This window comes from Hemibagrus wyckioides, linkage group LG02 (assembly GCF_019097595.1).
Source record: "Hemibagrus wyckioides isolate EC202008001 linkage group LG02, SWU_Hwy_1.0, whole genome shotgun sequence".
In the NCBI taxonomy this organism is placed as follows: domain Eukaryota; kingdom Metazoa; phylum Chordata; class Actinopteri; order Siluriformes; family Bagridae; genus Hemibagrus; species Hemibagrus wyckioides.
The window spans coordinates 15,344,687-15,364,943 of NC_080711.1; the positions used below are offsets into that span (position 1 = coordinate 15,344,687).

The following is a 20,257-nucleotide window of genomic DNA, read 5'->3' on the forward strand; positions in this document are numbered from 1 at the left end:
GGTATAAGAAATAATAAGGCAATGTGGGGAATTATTCTAAACACCAGAGAGTGTGATTATGAATAATATAATATAATATAATATAATATAATATAATATAATATAATATAATATAATATAATATAATATAATATAATATAATATAATATAGAATTATATAATTTTAATTTTAATATTTATGACTTTTGTTTGTTCCAGTGTTCTCCTGGCGGCCATTTTGTTGCGCGGTTACTGCGTGTGACTTCACACCGAGTTTGAACCGTTTGGCAGCTCTGATTTATAAACAACTTGTTGCTCTTTCATCTTGGTGAGAACTGATCCGCATGGTTTCTGTTTTGTTTTCAGCTCTAACATGGATGCAGAGTTCCAGACACACTCCGTGATCTCTGTGTACTTGTGTTAATAGTATATTATAGGGTAATGTATCCATATAGACTGCAGTGTTTTTACAGAAGCCGCTGGTTGGTAACGGGTGCAGAGTCAAGCGACTGGCTTCAGTTTAAATAGTTTAGATAGTAAAACTAGTTAGTTGTAACTTGGAAGAGAGAAACCAGTTTAGTAACCGATCTTACTTATTCCTGACTTTTGTTTAAAAAAAAAAAATCCATGCATTATCAGCTCTCGGATCATTTCCCTTTTAGTGCTCGTGCAAACTGTGTTTTCATACGTTTTCTTTATAAGGATGTTTTTCCTCCTGATTTTCTTTGCAGGACATGATGAGTAGTGAGGAGGACTCTCTGGAGAAACTGGACTCTGAATTTGACCACTACTTAGTTGACATGAAACCCTTCGTGCTCAGGCTTCCAGACAAATCAGGTCAGTTTCACAGCTGAACTGGAACCAGCTGTGTGTGTGTGTGTGTGTGTGTGTGTGTGTGTGTGAGAGTGTGAGATCTCCTAGGCCAAGACATTTCTATATCCACAATAACACATGCTAACACTGAGTGAGTGGGAGAAAACACCTTGACACCTTAGAAAGGATGGACAGACCGGTTTGAGCCGTCCGGGCAGATAGAGTAAATCATATAATCGCTCTTTACATCCACGGTGAGCAGAAAAGCATCTCAGATTCCACTCCTTTCAGCCAAGGAGAAGAATCTGAGACTAATCACCCGAACTGAAGATTGGGAGGAAAAAAAAAAAATTCACCTGGTCTTTTTTTCTAATCTTCATCTGTCCAGTTTGGGTGATTCAGTGCTTATGATAGTCTCAGATTCTTCTCCTTGGCTGAAAGGAGTGGGATCTGTTGTAGCTCATCCACCTCATCTCACCTTGGTTTGTTCACCGTTCTTTATAAATGTTAGAGACTGTTACATGTATTACAAAAATTCCAGTAGATCAGCAGTTTATGGTACATGTACATCAGGAAAAATTATTATTGAACTGTTAGTTCCAGTGAAGGGAACTCTTAATGCTTCAGCATACCAAGACATTTTGGACAATTTCATTCTGCCTACTTTGTGGGAACAGTTTGGGGATGACCCCTTCCTGTTCCAACATGACTGTACACCAGTGCACAAAGCAAGGTCCATAAAGACATGGATGAGGGAGTTTGGTGTGGAACTTTACTGGCCTGCACAGAGTCCTGACCTCAACCTGATAGAACACCTTTGGGGGTAAATTAGAGTGGAGACTGCGAGTCAGGCCAAAACTGGGACATGAATGACATGACACATGAATGACATGACGTGATCTGAGGGTAAAGTTGACAGTTTGACGATGTTAAAAGCAGACGTGTTTTATCTGTTATATTTCTTTTGAATGTGTGTTTTAGCATTGGGCCACATCACACCACCCCATCCTCCATTCATTTACTGGTTATTTCCATATTGTGTAATTGTGACAACCAAGTTGAATGTTGTTGTGTGATTTCACATGTCACTTCCTCCAAACCAGAGCGTCAGCGATGTGCCCTGTGGATTAAGAAGCTCTGTGATCCTGTTGCGTCCGGCTCGGGCCTGATGGGAAGAAAAAATCGCAACGCGTATGCCAGGCTTCTTCTGCACATGCTCAGAAAAGGAGTTCTTGAAGGACCGTTTACCTACAAGCCTGAAGCAGGAAGCCTCAAAACTTTACCAACATACATGGTAAATTATTTCCTAACAAGAAAGCACTCTTTCATTTTAGTTCAAATTTGTTTGTTTGAATGATTCCTCGTGTCAATCCAGTCCTGTGTGTGATTGCGACATGTAAATTTCCCATTGGGATGGATAAAGTATCTATCTATCTATCTATCTATCTATCTATCTATCTATCTATCTATCTATCTATCTATCTACCTACCTACCTACCTACCTACCTACCTACCTACCTACCTACCTACTCTTAATGCTTCAGCATACCAAGACAATCTGGACAATTCCATGCTCCCAACTTTGGGGGAACAGTTTGGGGATGACCCCTTCCTGTTCCAACATGACTGCGCACCAGTACACAAAGCCAGGTCCATAAAGACATGGATGAGCGAGTTTGGTGTGGAGGAACATGAGAGGAATGGTGTAAACTTTTGACCATTCCTCTAGAAGCGCATTTATGAGGTCAGGCACTGATGCTGGACGAGAAGGTCTGGCTCACAATCTCTGCTCTAATTCATCCCAAAGATGTTATATCAGGTTTAGGACAGAACTCTGTGAAGTTCTTCTACACCAAACTCACTCATCCATGTCTTTATGGACCTTGCTTTGTGCACTGGTGCGCAGTCATGTTGGAACAGGAAGGGACCATCCCCAAACTGTTCCCACAAAGTTGGGAGCATGAAATGTCTTGGTATGCTGAAGCATTAAGAGTTCTCTTCACTGAAATTAAGGGGCCAAGCCCAACCCCTGAAAAACAACACCTGAATTCAATGATGTGGAGGGGTGTCCCAAAACTTTCAGCAATATAGTGTATGTTGTTTTATGTAGCACCATGGTCCTGGAGAAACGTTGTATATGGTTGAAATGACAATAAAAGCTTCTTGACTTGAGTATTTCATCTGTGTAATTTGTTAGCGTTAAAAGCTTAAGTACTGATAAGAAATTTTGTTTCCCTCACCAGTCGGTGTACTACGACGAGCCGTTGGCATCCAGGTCTCAGGCACAGAGTGCCGCCCTGCTGCCAGACTGGGTTTCTGGTGAACTGGATCGTGATGACGCCTGGCCCCTCATGCTGAAGGACTCCTCTCCACCTCATCCAAACTCCAACAGGTATAGCTTTATTAACTACTCACAGCCTTGACTTCATTTAACCCTGGTGTGTTGCATACACTATACTTTGAATTTGGCCAAAAATGGCAAAATTGGAATAAGGTTGTAAATAACCTTATTGTGTGGAGCTGGACTTTCCAAAAAACACTCGGCCACCAATTTTTGATCTGCTACGATGTGATTTACTATATACAGATAAATCATTACTCATGGAGGCCAAAAATATTTTAGTTAGACTTCATTGTTATCACACCATTGAGGCTGAGAGTAATGCAAGTACAGTGTAAGAAGTTTAATAATCAAGGTAGACTGTTCCAAAACATCAGGCAATCGGTAAACAGTCCGTAGAGAAGAATACGAAAACCAGGAAGCAGAAACAAGTTAAGGGAAAAAAGGAGTGTCATGACAAACAGGTGTGTGTGTGAATAAATCTCAGGAGATGAGGAATCTACCGTATCATGATGTTGCTCCGTATCAGCCGTGTTTGTATGAAGCTGTGTGTTGTGGGTTGTTTAGTTCGACCTGATGATTGTGTAAAGCTTAAGGTTATGAATGCAGAAGCAGCACATTTTGCACTGTGTATTCTTAATCCACTGCAGCTAATCATACGAGAAACATCAGGCTGTGGGTGAAATTAACGGCTCTCGATTGTTTCATTTGATTGATTGCTCGAATTGGAAAGGTTCTATTTATGCTTCTGTTCTCAGTGACACTTTTTGTATTATAGTACTCAGCAAGAAACAGTGTAACTGCAATGAACCAATGAATGAATAAAAGGGAAGAGATTTAAATATAAGGTATTAACTAGAAATAAAATGCCAGTTATGACTTTTGATGTGTGTAATTGTATGCTGTAAAATATAAAATATTGCCGTATTCAGTACCAAAGCTGATTTTGTAGGTTCCCGAAACATAAAAGTGCAGGGATTCAGATCCCTAGTTATTTTTTTTTTCCATTTTTTAACTTTAAATATTTTCAAGGCATGGTGGCTTAGTGGGTACTGTGTTTGCACATTGTTGATGTCTTTTTTATTTTTTTCTGCTGGGTACTCCGATTTTTGTTCGCCAGTCCAAAGATATTTATATACGCTTGTAGGCTGATTGGCATTTCTAAATGGTCTGTAGTGTGCGATTGTGTGTGTGTTTGTATCATGCGATGGGCTGGCACCCTGTCCAGGATGTCCCCTGCCTTGTGCCCTGAGTCCACAGGGATAGTCTCCCTGCAACACTATGTAGGATAAACACTATCCAGCAACTTAATCACAATGCTGTGTGATAAAAGCACGCTGCAAACTAGTACACTTTAACCAATCTAAACGCTGATTTCCTATTCGGTGTCTAATTTTTATACCATCTCCCCAATATGCTTCCAATCCCCCTGTTTTGTTGAGATTTATTTATGTTTTGTTTTATTAAAAATAAACTTTTTTGGTTGTTTTTTCCCCCTGAATAAAGCCACTCGTATAAAATCATTGTAAAGTAGTAATTTTTTGTAATCTCTATTACATTTCTGCCTTATTCAAACCGTTTATCGATTGGCATCCTCTCCACATACCAAAGCTTTCATTCAGCAGTCTAAACTCATACGCAGCTGGATACTGCCCCAAGGAGGCAAAACTGCGTAACTGCAGCCTCTTCAGCCATGAAGCTGAAACTCCATCCAGGCAAAATGACATGCTCTTTGAACTCCAAAAATCCTATTAAATCAGCTGTTATGGCTGGCATGGAGCTGAAACTAACACAGCACACAGACCACTCAGCAAAATGGATGAGAGTATCGTCTCGTCTTTTGTGGCCTTAAAAAAAAAAAAAAAAAAAACAACTTTTGAAGCTTTCTCTCTGCCTGATCCTCTGGAGCCCTTTTTCTGCACACCACATCAAAAGGATGAGGAATATTTAGGCAAAGCGAGTCTAAACACTCATGACTGGTGGTTTCAGTTATTGCGTACGTCTTACCGAATAGTGTTTTCATGTTCTGCGCTTTAGCACATGCCGTGTCTAGATTTGACTTTGCATCAGTTTTGTGGTCGGTTGCCACAAAGCTTTAATACCATTCCTTGATGAAAGCCTTTCCTTAAACCTTCTTTTCATCCAAATTAGAGCTGTTCATAAGAAAGACGGAAAGCTACATGTAAACAGGGCTACAGACCACAGAGCTGTTGAGAATTTTGTTATAATCAAGAACATGGCTGCATATAGCTGCTATAACTTAGGGCTTAGGGACGTTCTTATAATTAAATGTAACAAATTATAAAAAGGATGGAATTTCATTGTTTTTAATTAAATAAATTGAATCATTGTCAAATTGTTGTGGTATAAAGGGACTGAATTATATTGCATGTGCTGTTAGAATCTAATAGAATATCAGGACCAAGGTGATGGGAATGATGGATTATTTTCCTATAATTGCATGCTGTGTCATGCTTTATTTCTTATTATTTGGTAGACAGAATGTCAGTGAGATACCTTCTCTAAAATTTCATAATAATCTTTCTACTGTAGTGCTGTTGGGAACTTCAGCCTTGGAAGGGTCAGTACGTGAATGCTACAGACATTCATCACCAAAAAAATTAGTGATTAATGAGTAGTATTAATGGTAGAGTCAAGTTAAACAGGACTTACCTACAAGAGAGTGGCAAATATAAATACATGCAATAATGAAAAGAAAGTCAGCTCAGATAACCGCACAGGATTAAACAACATGCTCACAGACCTGTTCTCATTTCATAGATGTATTCATAAATTACTTGTGCCCAAATCCAGTATATCCTTATACTGTAATTTAATAAATACTTAACATAAATCACTTTCATCTATAATGTCCTTTGTAGTTGAATCCATTTCAAGTGCTTCAGAATAAAATTTGCTTCCCAAATTCTACAAGTGGCACATGGTGCAAAGATCTCACTGTATAAATAAAATGAAATAAAATGTAAAACAGAATAGACTGTCACAATTTTAGGTTTAAAATATTTACATTCATAAAACCTCATTGAGCAGCGTTTATCCATAAATTCTGTGACGACTTGACGAGAACAAAAGACTTTTATTTATCTTGCCATGCGTTTAAGAGTGGGTCAGGTATTGGATTATAATGCAGACCTCAAGTGATCTTAATGATGCAATATTAAGATCATTAGACCCTTCATAGATGTTGAAAAGTCCCATGAAATCCATCAAAATGTATTATTATTATTATTATTATTATTATTATTATTATTATTATATTAATGCTTTTTCATTAAAAGATTGTGTGTGATTTTTTGCATACAGTTTTATACAGAAAGACGAACATATATCTGTTTTTTGTGATAAGAACCTGAAATTTCAGATGGCACAACCAGTTAAAGTCAAAGTTAAGTCACATATACATTACTGCAAAGTAAAATTCTTTCCTCGCATATACCATCCTTGGAGGGTTAGGGGTCAGAGCACAGGGTCAGCCATGATGCAGTGCCCTGGAGCAGAGGGTGTTGGGGGGGCCTTGCTCAAGGGCCTAACAGTGGCAGCTTGTTGGTGCTCTTCCAATCAACAGCCCAGAGCCTTAACCCTGCCACCTCCTTGAGAAAACGTGTATTTAAACAAAGAAATGAAAAGTGTGTTATTAGGTAACAAATTGTGAAGAATTTGACCTTGTGTATGAAATTTTATAAAATAAAGACAAAAATTTTTTTAATAGTAATAATAAAGAATTTGTAGTGTCTTGTGCAATGCAGACACAAGTGATGAAATCTAATATTTTTCATTAACATGTGATTGCACCACCTGCCATTTTCAACAGCTTAATTGTCACTGACCCATATATAAATTATTACAGAAATATGTCACTCTCCTATTTGCTCCTAATATCTTTAAAACAGGCTAGACTGATTTAGCCAAAAAAAGATTCACTACATGTAAAAAATGGTGGGTTTTTTTTTTGTGATGTCATCATCTGCCCGACTCTTTCTGATAGGAGGAGTCACGTTCTCAGCATTAAAAAGCTTGACCTTCCTACACAGCATTTGATCTGTTCCTTTTGAAGTAAGGGCTCTTAATCAGAGGAGAGAGAACCAAATATAGGGAGTGAGTTTTTGCATTTTTTTTGCCTAGCTGCACTTTGAAAGTGTGGACTTGTTGGGGGAGGGATTGAAGTCCAGGGTCTGATTTGGGTATGCTCATTAAAGGCGTTTAGATCACAGCCCGAGTCCTTGTGGAGCAGCTCTTTCATGTGTCCCTCTCGTTTAGATTAGATGAAAAGGGCCGAGCATGTCAGCTCTCTTGTGATGTGGCCGCATTTGATCGCTATCGGTGAGATGGAGATGAGGAAACACTTGCGTTTTCTTTTTTGTTTGCTTTTTTTTTAGTATGTATTTGTTTCTTAGGTGATGGGCGTGGCACTTGGTATTTCTTTTTTAAGCTAACTATTAGTTTTAGTTGCTGTAAAATATGAAATAGCTGTAACAAACTATCTACAGCACTACAGGTATAAACTATTTTAGTCAACCTGACATATAGACATTATCTGAAACCTGGCAACCTGAAAGAAGCCAGCTTGGGACATGTACAGTATATATACTCTAGAATGTGCGTCATTATGATACAAATACCAAATACACTTACTGAGTGCTCTATAAGGGAACGCCTATACACTTACACTCATTCATGCATCGTGATCAGCAGCTTGGAGTAATGTTCACATCAACCATCAGAATGGGGATAATAATGTGATCTCAGTGATTTTGACTGTGGCTTAATTGTTAGTGACAGATGAGCATGTTTGAGTATTTCTGTAACTGCTGATCTCCTGGGATTCTCACACACTTTAGAGGTCTTTAGAGGTTTGTCAGAAAAGAAAAACCGTCCAGTGAGCAGCAGGTCTGTGGACTGAAGTACATTATTGATGAGAGAAGTCCATAGCGAATGACCAGACTGGTTTGAGATGACCAAGAAGCTCCGGTAACTCAGATAACCACTCTGTACAGTTGTGGTGAGCAGAAACGTAGAAAGCAGAAAATCTTAACATGAACAGGACAGTGAGTTCACAGCTACTGGATCCAAATCCAACAAAAGCGCTTTGTGATGTGGTAGAGCAGCGTGAAAGTGCACCCGAAAAATCTGCAGGAATTGCACGGTGCAGTCATTTCAACATAAACCAGAACGCCAAAGAAGTGTTTCCAACATCTTGTGCAATCCTTAACATGAACATTGAAGCTGTTTTGAAAGCAACAGGAGGCCCTACCGTGTATTTGTTAAAAGCACTATACAAAAATAAAGCAGGTAGCATTGCTGCCATGCAACTTCAGGGTATGAATCTAAACTCAGGTGAGTGTCAGAGAGTTCTGCATGCTCTCCCTGTCTCCATCTGTGTTTTTTTGGGGTTCTCCGGCTTCCTCCAGAAAACTTGCTGATTGGTGGATGGGCTAAAATAAATTAGCCCCATGATCCTGGGATTGCTCTGGATCCACTTTGACCCTGATCGGCATAAAGCAGTTGCTGTAGGTGAATGTGAATTGATAATAAATGTCATTTTTTTAAAAAACCAGCAGTCAACTGGCTAAAATTGATTGTTTAAAAAGATATGACCTGAGACAACTAAGGTTAGTATATAGAGAGACAACCACAAAAATGCTTTCAACTCAGAGAGCTGTTTGGGGAAAACAAATATTGAAAAGGGCCGTTAAAGATTCTCAGAAAGTAAAGAATCTCAGGATGTATCATGTATGAAGAATTCATATCAGTGCATTTAAACACACACATCTTAAGATTACAGAAACCACCTTGCTCCCTGATATTCTGAGTAATGTTATCAGTAAATGACCTCAATTTCTATGTAGACAGTTTGTTCCATGGCCACCAGGCGGCGCTCCGTAATAACCTACATGTCCAAGGCTGTAAAATGGTCATGGGAAACGCTCCACCCGCAGTTAGCTGGAGGGTTAGGTCAGCCAGCCTGCCTTGGCAAAACCTCCACATTCATTTCAACCTCCTAATATGTCATGTTGCTTATGGACCATGTGCATGGCTTCTATGACATGCTGTGGTGTTTGGCGGAAAATCAGGGAGCCTGAGAAAAGAGAAAGGGAGTAAGAGAGAAGAGAACCAGGATGAAGAGCTAGCTGCCTGTTGCCTCAGCATGGCTATATAATAGGACTTTCTAAACATCGTTCTCAAAGTCAAATTTTACATTGTGTAAAACCTTAAGTTATCACACTCCTGCTCTCTGATCAGTTGTGTTATAATGTATATCATCCTTTTGTAAGATTTTCACTTTGGACACATGAAGTGTAACTCTCAAATTTTGAAACACTTTAAATGTCAACAAAATAAATGTTAAATGTTTCTTGTTATACTGGCATTTCCTGACCCAGACAAACTGATTAATTAATATGTAACCTAATTGTGACAGGCTTCAATGCCTTACACAGGGGATTTATAGGACAACAAACTCCACATGAATAGATTCAATATAAAAATAAGTGTAAACCTCACTGTGATGAAGTTATAGAGTCTTTGATATGGTTGAAACTGGTACTGAGATGAGTCTCCAGCATCAGTGCTGTCATGCTGCATTCACATTTACGACTCGCAGCGACTAGAGTGACCGGAGATCATTCGTTTTCAGTGACAGCTGGCCAGTGATGTGACAAAGCTGAGTGAAGTTTCACTTTATGCAAATATGGACTTGGTGCAGTAACTGCCAGTAGAGCGCTTGGGGTTCTGTGGCAGAGAGCTCACACTGCTTCTCCTTCATCTTGTAGGTTAGGACACATGTACATTATACCCAATGATAAACGCTATTGCTTTGACAACCAGTTGTATGACGGCTGACTGGCAGCATGCAGCAATAAAATCACTGTATGTGTGAACGTTGTGTAGTGTGTAATTTTGTTCAGGAGGTTTATTGTTATTGCTTTAGTGGTTATAGCACAAGTAATAACAGCTGAATTTTTATGCAGACGTTCCACAACGTTGAATGAAACGTATGACATATTGTTCTTTAATGAGTTAAAAAATTGTGAGCAAATTGCTGTAGAGTAAGGGGAGTAAAACATTTCAGTGTGTTCTGTTATTTTTGTGGTTTAATGGGTCAGACAATATATTGTTCAGGGCTTGCTCTCATCAGCACTCAGTGTGTTGTATAATTAAAGCTTTTTTTTTTTCTTTTTTTTTTTTACAATTTACAATGAAAACATTTGCAGTCATAACTAGAAGTATGAAAAAAGCAAGTTAAAGCAAGTGGTAAATAAATAAATAAATAAATAAAAGAAATCAGAATGCTCCACTAAATCCCAGTCGACCGAGAATGCTGTGCCTGATTAGTTTACATGTCGACTTAGAGGATAAAGCTTTACCTTTAACCCTCTTTCATTTTGGCCATCTGGGCCTGCATAAAGCACATGAAAACCCTTAACCAGACGCTAACCATTGGCAGCATTAAGAGACTTCAGATGCGTTCCAGGCTCTGGCTAAAGCATAGAGTGTCCGTGCTGGCCTTGCCTCCAGGTGTCAGACTTTTGAAGTGAGAGGGTGGAGGACTTAAATGCCCTGGGGAGCAAGAGCGGGGGTTGTGCATGGCTCCTCTCTGAGGGCTTGGAGACGTGGCCTGGGCCCAATCTCAACACCTGGAGGTCAGGAGGCTTTAATCAGTGGCACCTTGCCACTCCAGCGCAGACCCAAGCCCCTCTCAATGCTTTGATCTGATTCAATTATCTCTGTCCACCTGTTAACGGCTGGCCGCCAATCACAACGGCCTGCCCTCATCTGCTGCCTCAAAAGAGAGAGTGTGTATGTGTGTGTGTGTGTGTGTGTGTGTGCATATGGACAGCTCTCTAGAGATTAAACAGGGCTGTCTTTATTGACCTGTCATTCTATGTAAACAGCTGTAAGGTTGTCTTTACTCCTTTTGTGCGCGTTTGATGTGCTCTTAATTTTAATTCATGCTGCTCTTTTGGCTCTCCTTTTTATCTGCAGGCAAAAGATTACGTATGTAAATAAAACTAGACGTAATAATTATCATTTTATGTATCATGTGGATACAATAACGTTCTAGTAAATAAATCCTGAAATGTTGTCTTCTGGTTTTAATGCTGTAATACAGTTCTGCTGAATAAAAAGACATTAAAAGAAGAAGATTAGACAAGAACACATTGTCTATGTTTTATTAATGATAAAATTAATAGGAGAACATTTTCAGCAATCGCAAGCATATGCTGTATTGGTATTAACCCCTAAAAGCAAAAGCACAAGAGGTTATTTATGTTGTTCACCTTTTTCCATCAGTGATCACAATCATGTTCATGTGAAATCCAACATGGTGTAGAGCATAAACTTGCCATATCAAGTTAGCAGTCTACACATGTTGGCATAAAGTTTTGAAAGACTAAAGTGCTGCTGCATCGCTGTCTTTAGCTAGAACTGCCATCACTATCTGTGAATAGTGAGAATGGCATTGTGGATAATGTAGGAAACCAGTAACCAGTGAAAATGTCAATGTTGATTAAACACTCCTAAAGAGCACATGTTTAATTATGAAGATGAATATGCAGGTCATTCAAGGTGCATTGTCTTTGAGGAATGTATCATCAGCTCAGGAGTACACTCGTGTTGTCCTTGCTAACCAACAAACCTGCAGCAACCGTGTCGCTTTTTGGCGTAACTGTAACAGAACAGTGAACTGGTCAGAAGTAAATCCACAGTGAAATATGTGGACATGTTAACGTGTGTATCTGCTGACCAGTGTCCCAAGCAGTCAGCTGCAGGAGAGAGCAGGATGTGGCTCATGATTCTTTTATTGTTAGCAGTGCAGAAACACTTTGATGTGAATCTCAGCTGCTTCTGTGTGCGTCACTAAACTGGAAGGCTGGTTAACTCGGGAAGCATCAAAGTAAATAGAGCGTGGTGTGTGGCATCTGTATGCAAAATACACAGATGGATTTACAATAGCTGCGAGCCTGTTGCCTTGAAGGGTGGTGAGGAGAGATACATGTCAATGCACTGCAATATGTGATATCGAACTATTACATTTATCAACTTTTTTGTTCTGATCCAATACCAATGTAGGGACAGTATAATATTAATCCAGTATGCCTTCACAGTAGCTATGCTGTTTTTCTTTTGTCATGTGAATAATCTGAATTATAAATCGGTTACTCTGAATTTTTTGAGTATTTGTAATTTTCCTAATTGAGTGTTAATTTCTACATCCATGTGTTTTCATATCAATATAAAGTATATCACAGGTACCAAAAAAAAGCTCACTCTCAACTAGTTTTATTAATATGATCAGAACACTGTACCATTATATTTGTTCTATAACAGTGGCTTAATTACATGATAAGCAATAACACCACTAAGATTTAATATATTAGTACAGTATGTATAGTAAGTATAGAAACTTCATTATTTATTTCTGTAGTATTTGCCATAGTACATGCTGTATATATACTTATATAGCCAAAGGCATAATCTCTGCTCTTCTGGGAAGGCTTTCCACTAGATTTTAAAGCATGGCTGTGGGTGACTCTGATGTCTGGGGTGCAGTTCATCCCAAATGTGTTCACTGTTGCATTTTTTATACAGACTTAAGTGTTGCTAAATAACTCTGTGTGAATGTGAATATGAATGTATTACTACAAAATTGTTAAAATAATTATAGACAACAGAACTGAGGTGGACATATCACTGGCTTGGATGGCCAGATCTAGCAGGTTTTGTATCCAGGTGTGTTCATTGTGTATCTGTGTTCATTCTTGTTGCTGCCTGACTCCATTGACTAGAATACTCGACTTGACTATTAGACGAACTACACAATAAACTGTTCATATTTTTTAAATTTTCACAAACATTTCTGTTTATTTTGTTATGGTTTTACACCAATCAGGTATAACATTTTGAGCACTGACAGTGAAGTGAATATCACTGATTATCTCCTCATCATGGCACCTGTTAGTGGGTGGGATATATTAGGCAGCAAGTGAACATTTTGTCCTCAAAGTTGATGTGTTAGAAGCAGGAAAAATGGGCAAGTGTAAGGATTTGAGCGAATTTGATGAAATTGTGATGGCTAGATGAGTGGATCGGAGCATCTCCAAAACTGCAGCTGGATATGTGTTCCTGGTCTGCAGTGGTCAGTATCTATCAAAAGTGGTCCAAGGAAGGAACAGTGGTGAAACAGACAGGGTCATGGGCGGCCAAGGCTCATTGATGCACATGGAGAGTGAAGGCTGGCCCGTGTGATCCGATCCATCAGACGAGCTACTGTTGCTCAGATTGCTGAAGAAGTTAATGCTGGTTCTGATAGAAAGGTGTCAGAATACACAGTGCATGATGGGTCAGGGTTGTTTCGGCAGCAAAATGGGGACCAACACAATATTAGGCGGGTGGTTATAATGTTATGCCTAATCGGTGTATTCTTCATGTGTTCTAGTTTTCCCTAGGTAGGTCTGTTAACATCATGGATTTTAAGCAATATTTTTTGAATCGAACTCTTGCTAGTGTCATGGTAGCAAATGTGAATATGAATATATTTTTACAGTACTGTTATACTTATTAAAGACGACAGAACTGAGGTGAACGAATCACAAGCCTGGGTGCCCAGGTCTACCAGATTGTATTACCAGAACTACATTTCCCATCAGCCCCTGCATGTGACGCATCCTAATCACTTGTACCTGTGCCTCATTTTCTAAATTACTCTGTTTCAATGTCTTATTGTCAAGCATTTGTTGTTGTTGTTGTCAATGGTTTTGTGTCTTGCCATGGTTACGGTAGCCCTGCTCGTTTACATGCTTGGCCTTGTATTTTCTGTTCTTGAATTCACAGATTTTGTTGCTGTTTTGCACTTCATACATTAAAAAGCTGCGCTTGCAACCGTCACCTCACCTGGATCCTGACAGCTTGAACAACACACAGTCATGGTTAACAGCCAGACTAAAAAAAATCTCTTATATATGATGTGAGGACAGGACACCAAATCTCATCGCCAGTCACTTGCTGTCTTTTTGTTGACAGCACAGTGTGCGGCATTATAAACTTTCCGTATATATTTTTTAGCATTTCTGTTTGTGTGGTGAAAGTTAGAATATACTCGCTCTTTTTCATTGTGTTAGCTACCATTTTTTGTTAGCTACCATTACCATTTTTGTGTTAGCTACCAATTTTTGTTAGCCTAGTTTCTGATAAACCAGAAAAAAGTCAGTCAACATCACAAATGTTCATGGAATAAAATGGCTCAGAAAATGATAGAAAATAAAATGTTACTTTGTCTTGTTTGCAGAAGGAGAAATCTGTTCAGTCACAAGTCTCCAACCAGACCTTTATCGTCCAGTCCAGTCAAGCCCAATGCCAAAGAAGACAAGAGGGTGAGCAGCTTTTTTAATGATTCTGATTCAGCTCATAACATTTCCATGTACAGCTAAACTCTCGTTTCTTAAAAACGATTATCTTCAGTGGTAATTTAAGTCTATAAGTAGGGAATCCCAGATACTATTTTTGGTAGAGTTTTAGATACACTGATACTGAAATGAGTACTTAGTATTTAGCTCTGTTTATGTTGGATTCTGCTAGAGTTTTTTTGTTTGAAGATCTTATAGGCTCCCAAGTGGCGTAACAGAAGAATGTTCACCCTACCGTCTAGACACTGTGGAAGTGTGTGGATGCATGTGTGTATAGGGAAAGGGTGGGGTCGAGTCATGTGACCCAGTGGAGGCACTGCATGGAAAGGGGAAAGGCAGAAATATTGCGGGGTAGCCAAACATCTGGAGGGCAGGACGCCAGCACCTATATCCCCCTCTCAGTATCTCTTATACTTTTTTTCCAACACACACACACACACTTTCTTTGTCCTTCCTCCTCACTCCCATCTCTCTTCCAAAATGAAGAAAATATCATCTGACTAGGTCTCTGTTTATCTCTGTTCCTATAAAGAGTGCGATAAATTGATCTCCGTTCATCATGAAAAATGTTGTGGAACTGTAACACTTTGAGACCTGTCAAGAATTTAATAAGGAATATAACATGACAGGGTATGCCATTATAGGAAATGAATCCATGACAACAGTGACAAGGCCAGTGACAGAAATGGATAATATTCCTATAACAACATATTTTACTCCTCTTATACCACAGCAGTTTGCCAGTCATTGCAATTCTTTCTGACCTGGTTCTTTTTCACCATTAATATTCAGGTTTAATGTTGTGGAATGTTCGCAAGGCAGCCTGCCATGTTACTGAGAAACTGTAAATTAGATAATGATGGATTTAAGGAGATAATGATAAAATTGTATCTATTCCTTTTATTTATAATAATTAATATTGTTTATTTAAGAAGGGTTTCATACAGAATATATAATCATTACTTTTAATCTCAATAAAGGTTGTGTGTGTGTGTGTGTGTGTGTAAGTGTTAGATTTGGGAAAGTATAAATCGTTAATCTCAGTCTCCTTGTTTCTCCTCTTCTACCGTTCAGGATGAGCGAATAAGAAGACCCTCCTCTGATGACAGTGACTTAGAAGCCCGTCTCAACAGCTGGAACCTTGGGGTAACATGATATATACATGCACTCAACAAAAAATCGAATTAATAATTGCTCAATCGAACAACTGCTTATGATCTGATTCAGTTACCATATAGTCTATAATCTAATTTTGTGTTATTGTATATGATTAGATATTATCTAATCTTATTATTCAGTAAATATACTGCCTAGATATCTGTGAGTTTAGTAACGTTAATATATTTGCAAGTAAAAAGTGTTGAGTTGTCGCATGCAGGAGTACCATGATTGTCGTCTTAATTACTCCCTAAGTAAAAAGAGGATTTAAGAATGAACACTCTGATATCAACCGCAGGGGGGGTGGGTCTGTAATATCAGAGAGTTTAAAACACCCAAGCTCTGCCCACTGCTCTCCTTATCTCCTCTCATTGGTCAATAAGCTCTTTTTTCCTACCTGAACTTCCTGAGTGTGCTGTTACTTTCTGTCATGTTAAATTGAGAAAGTTTATGTGAAATGAACTCTATCAGTATGTCTATACTTAACAATATGCATTCAAGATACAACCAGAAATTTATTTTTTATTTTTTTTATGTTTATTTTAGGCTGATTTAATTTTTTTTTTGTTTGTTTTGTTTCTTGCTTCTTTTAGACAAAAAAAGTGACTTTTTTTAATGATTTTTGGCTGAACATGAAAAACAGGAATACATTCTGACAAGTAAAAAAAAAAAGATTAATAAGCCTATAATTACATGGCATAATGACATATGAGACTTTAGACATCATTTTAATGTATATCGTAGTTAGTAACTGATTTTAAAATTCTGTTCGCTCTCCTGTGCCAGTCAGCGTATACATATTCCAACAGCTGATCTTTCGGCTGCTTCCTATGTGCATGAGGGGTCGCCACAGCGATCCAAGGATTTATGCCGGATGCCCTTCCTGACGCAACCCTCCCATTTTTATCCGGACGTGGGAATGGCACTGCATCCAGGGCCGGGGTTTGGGCACTGGCTGGGAATTGAACCCGTACATATTCCAACAGAATGGTCTAAAAAAGTTTAGATGCACACTTTACATTACACCTCAAATTAATCAAACTAACAGCTTTTTCTTTTTTTCCCTTTAAAACCCTGTTCATACACACATTTCAGTTTCTCAGTTCTGTGACAGTACTACATGTTCTTCTCCGTTATACCACAGTGCTGTCGAATGCTCACATCTGGCTGGTCAGACGTTGTGCATTATCTTTGTAGAACAGCACCTTATTAATATTAATGCACTTGTTCTGATATTATTGTTTCTATAGTAAGAGCTCATACACAGGGATGTGTACAGCAGACATTCCATGTAACCTGAGAAATGGATTTTAAAACGTGTTGTTTATTAAAGTTCGTTTGATGCGAGACATTTATATAACGTTTATGGGAGGAGTCTCAAGTGTAAGCATTTGTAACAGTCACAGTGCTTTGTAAAGTTTATCAGCACAGGAAAGTCTTCAAGACAGAGGGGTTTTGAGAGAGATAGAGAGAGAGAGAAAGAAAGACAGACAGAAAGAAAAGAGTGACGCTGGTAAGGAAATGACCATTTATCACAGCTATAACATGACTGAGACCAGGTTCTATTTTGTCTATTGGATATTGCACAACATTAAATCTAACTAAACTATTAAAATGTGTGACGATTCACAAATTTAATAAATGAAACATATAATTATTGCCGTACTGCTGTGCTATTAGCAGAATTACACTGTGTGGCTATATGAAAATAATGCACACGTTTGGGGTTGCGGAACTCCGTTAGCGCATCACAATAAATCTGCCACCGATTGGTTTTGTTATTTTCTTATCACCACATGGTCTGTCATGTTATTCCTTACGTAGCAATTTGTGCCATAGTTTTGATTTGGGAGATCCCTGCCATTCTGCTGAACAAGATTTTACTACCAGAATGGCAGATACTGTAAGCAGTACTGAACAGGCAAGAGTTATACAATATTCGGTGTAAGATCGTGAGTGTGATATTACATTTATACAACAGTTCGATAAATAAGAAATTAATATTGAGTGATTGACATTTTGCAAGCAGTATGGCCAAATGTTCTGTTTATTTTTACTCCTCTAGCTGAATTAGATGTCACTTTTACTTTATAGCACATCTGCTTGCTGGCCAGCTATCTCACATTGATTTGTAAATTCCCATTATAAGTGCTTTGGGAAAAATCAGCATCCCTTCTTCTTTTCCAACCTTTTCTGAGGAGCTTTCCTATTGAATGCCGAAACTTTTATTCCTAGAAAGTATTGTTTGTGCGAAGATGTCACTAACACTATTGTAATAAATGATAGGTAAGAAAGAAGGAAGTGGAATTTTCTGTCACGTACACAGATGAGTGGAGTGATGCACATAGTGAAATATCCCATTGTGGTTCTAGGAAACATTGGCATCCTTGGAACACCACTCGAGCAATCAAATTAGTGGACCAGGACTAGCTGTTGTGTAAAAAATAATCGATATAAGCACAGGTGGGGTGCACAAAACAATACCAATCTCTTTTCAGCCTTTCCTTTTCTTTCTCTCTGTCTCTGCAGATCTTCTTTCCCTTTTTGTTCATTAATTTTTATTTTTTCGTGTTTGGTATTCACCTCCTGTATTCTAGAATGCTCCCTGGTTTGTTGCTATGAAAGATTGAGTGCATTATATTCACACACTGAATGTGTTTTGAAGGAAGCTGGCCTTCAGTGGGTTTGATGTGATGCTGATTGGTTAAGACATCAGCTTTCAGAGTTTGGCAGATCAAAGTGTGAAGCTTTGCAGGACTTTGCAGGACTTTTCTCTTAGTAGCCTTTGTGTTCGCTTTCTTTCTCTCTCGCAGCCTCTGTGAAAGCGTCTGACGCAATTCCATCAGCATGCCAAACTCAAAACATTCCTTACACAAAACATTGCTCCTTTTAAGTTCACGCTGGGCTTCTGTGACCCTGAAAGCACAAAGAAAATATGAAGGAATGTTGCTTACTTTATCTTATCAGAGCGATGGGCAGAGAGGAGTGCAGCTGGCACTCACAGGCCCATGCCAGAAAAATCACCATCCACCTGCAGCTCAGTCTTAATAAAATTCACCTATTTGCTTTATAGGATTTTGTCTAAAGTTTAAAGAGAGGGCAGAGCCGAGTTATTATTTTTGAAGACGTGCATGCATTAATATTCAAGATTTATACCACTGTAATTGCTGAGATTTTTAATCATGGCTTTCAATAGTACAATAACTTATCTTTACGTGTCTCTATCGATTTGTGGATGGAATATATGTCATATGTCATATAATGTTTTATATGCAACAGCTACCTAGCTTCTTAAAGTTGTTTAATACAAGGATAATTTGCTGTACAGGACAAAAATGTCCTCTCCTGTATGTCATGATTTATGTTACATGGTCAGATTTTGACATTGTAGGGCTGTAGGATTAGAGTCAGAGAAGTTTCCTGTATTGACTTGAACTTGTCTTGGACAAATTCAAGTTCATCATTTGTACTTGAAATCCCTTAAGACTCAGCCTTGACTTGATCTCAGCTAGTCTTGGTCTTGTTTCACCTTGACAAAAAACATACACTGAGCTGCAGCTCTGCAAGCAGAAAACCCTTATTGATGCTAAAGGTCAGAGGAGAATTCCCAGACTGTTTCAAGCTGACAGGAAGGCTATGGTTTCACAAATAAGCAATCTTTACACCTTTGGTGAGCGGAAAAGCATCACAGATCACCCAAATGTGACGGATGGATTGGTTTCAACACCAGGTTCCACTCCTGTTCCTGTAAGTCAGAAATGGGAATCTGATGCTACAGTGGACACAGGCTTACGCAAACTGGACAGGTGAAGACTGTCCATTCAACAACTGAAATGAACTGGGTGCTTCCACTCATAATCATGCCACAGCCGCTGAGTCACTGAGATCTCAGTTTCCCATTCTGATGTTTAATGATGACCTTGACCTGTATCTTGCATGAGTTTATGCTTTGCACTGTTTTCCAAAATTCAGCCATAGCAACATCTGATGGATTTTTCCAATCCTACATGGTTTAATGAAAATATTGGCTAAAATTAGATGTGCTGTGTTTGTTTTGGGCAGGGTCAAGGATTAGGAAAATATGAATGGATTTACAGATGTATAGTATTTTATCAAGGAGAGATGAGAGTTTTTTTATGCTGGTGTACACAATTGTGAGCTATATTGACTTTACAACTGAATTGCTGTTGCCAACTGTCTTACATCTGTATAGTTAAGCATACATTGTGCACGGCAAAACTGGTTGGGCTGACAAGCCTGGGCAATTTTTTAATCCCACTTTTTTTTAATCATCCCAGCGATGCATTTAACCCTGGAGTGTGGAGTGCTCCAGCATTTAGTTTGGAGGTGTGTCCTAACATAATAAATTCCATGTCCTTTCCACCCCCCGCCCCCCCTCTTTTTTTCTCAGCTGCCACATTATTTGTATTCTTTGTTTGATTTATAGAGACATTGAAAAGGCTTGCTATGTGCTTTAAGGTCAGACCTGTGTGAGTCTGTCAGATCCCACTGGAACCACTATGCTAGAAAATTCTGTTTG

The 20,257-nt window shown here is 38.7% G+C and overlaps 1 protein-coding gene across 8 annotated transcripts in view; it reads left to right on the forward strand.

The window, feature by feature from the left end:
- The first annotated feature begins 226 nt into the window (after nucleotides 1–226).
- cep112 (centrosomal protein 112) overlaps nucleotides 227–20,257 on the forward strand; it is a 131,084-nt gene continuing 111,053 nt past the window's right edge. For 4 of the 8 annotated variants that reach the window (XM_058408596.1, XM_058408621.1, XM_058408604.1 and 1 more), the window contains exons 1-5: nucleotides 427–816; nucleotides 1,896–2,086; nucleotides 3,036–3,184; nucleotides 14,442–14,526; nucleotides 15,634–15,705. In XM_058408596.1, the coding sequence (XP_058264579.1) occupies nucleotides 714–816; nucleotides 1,896–2,086; nucleotides 3,036–3,184; nucleotides 14,442–14,526; nucleotides 15,634–15,705 (600 nt within the window). In that variant the 5' untranslated portion in view covers nucleotides 427–713. The other 4 variants (XM_058408572.1, XM_058408582.1, XM_058408589.1 and 1 more) reach the window with 4 other exon arrangements.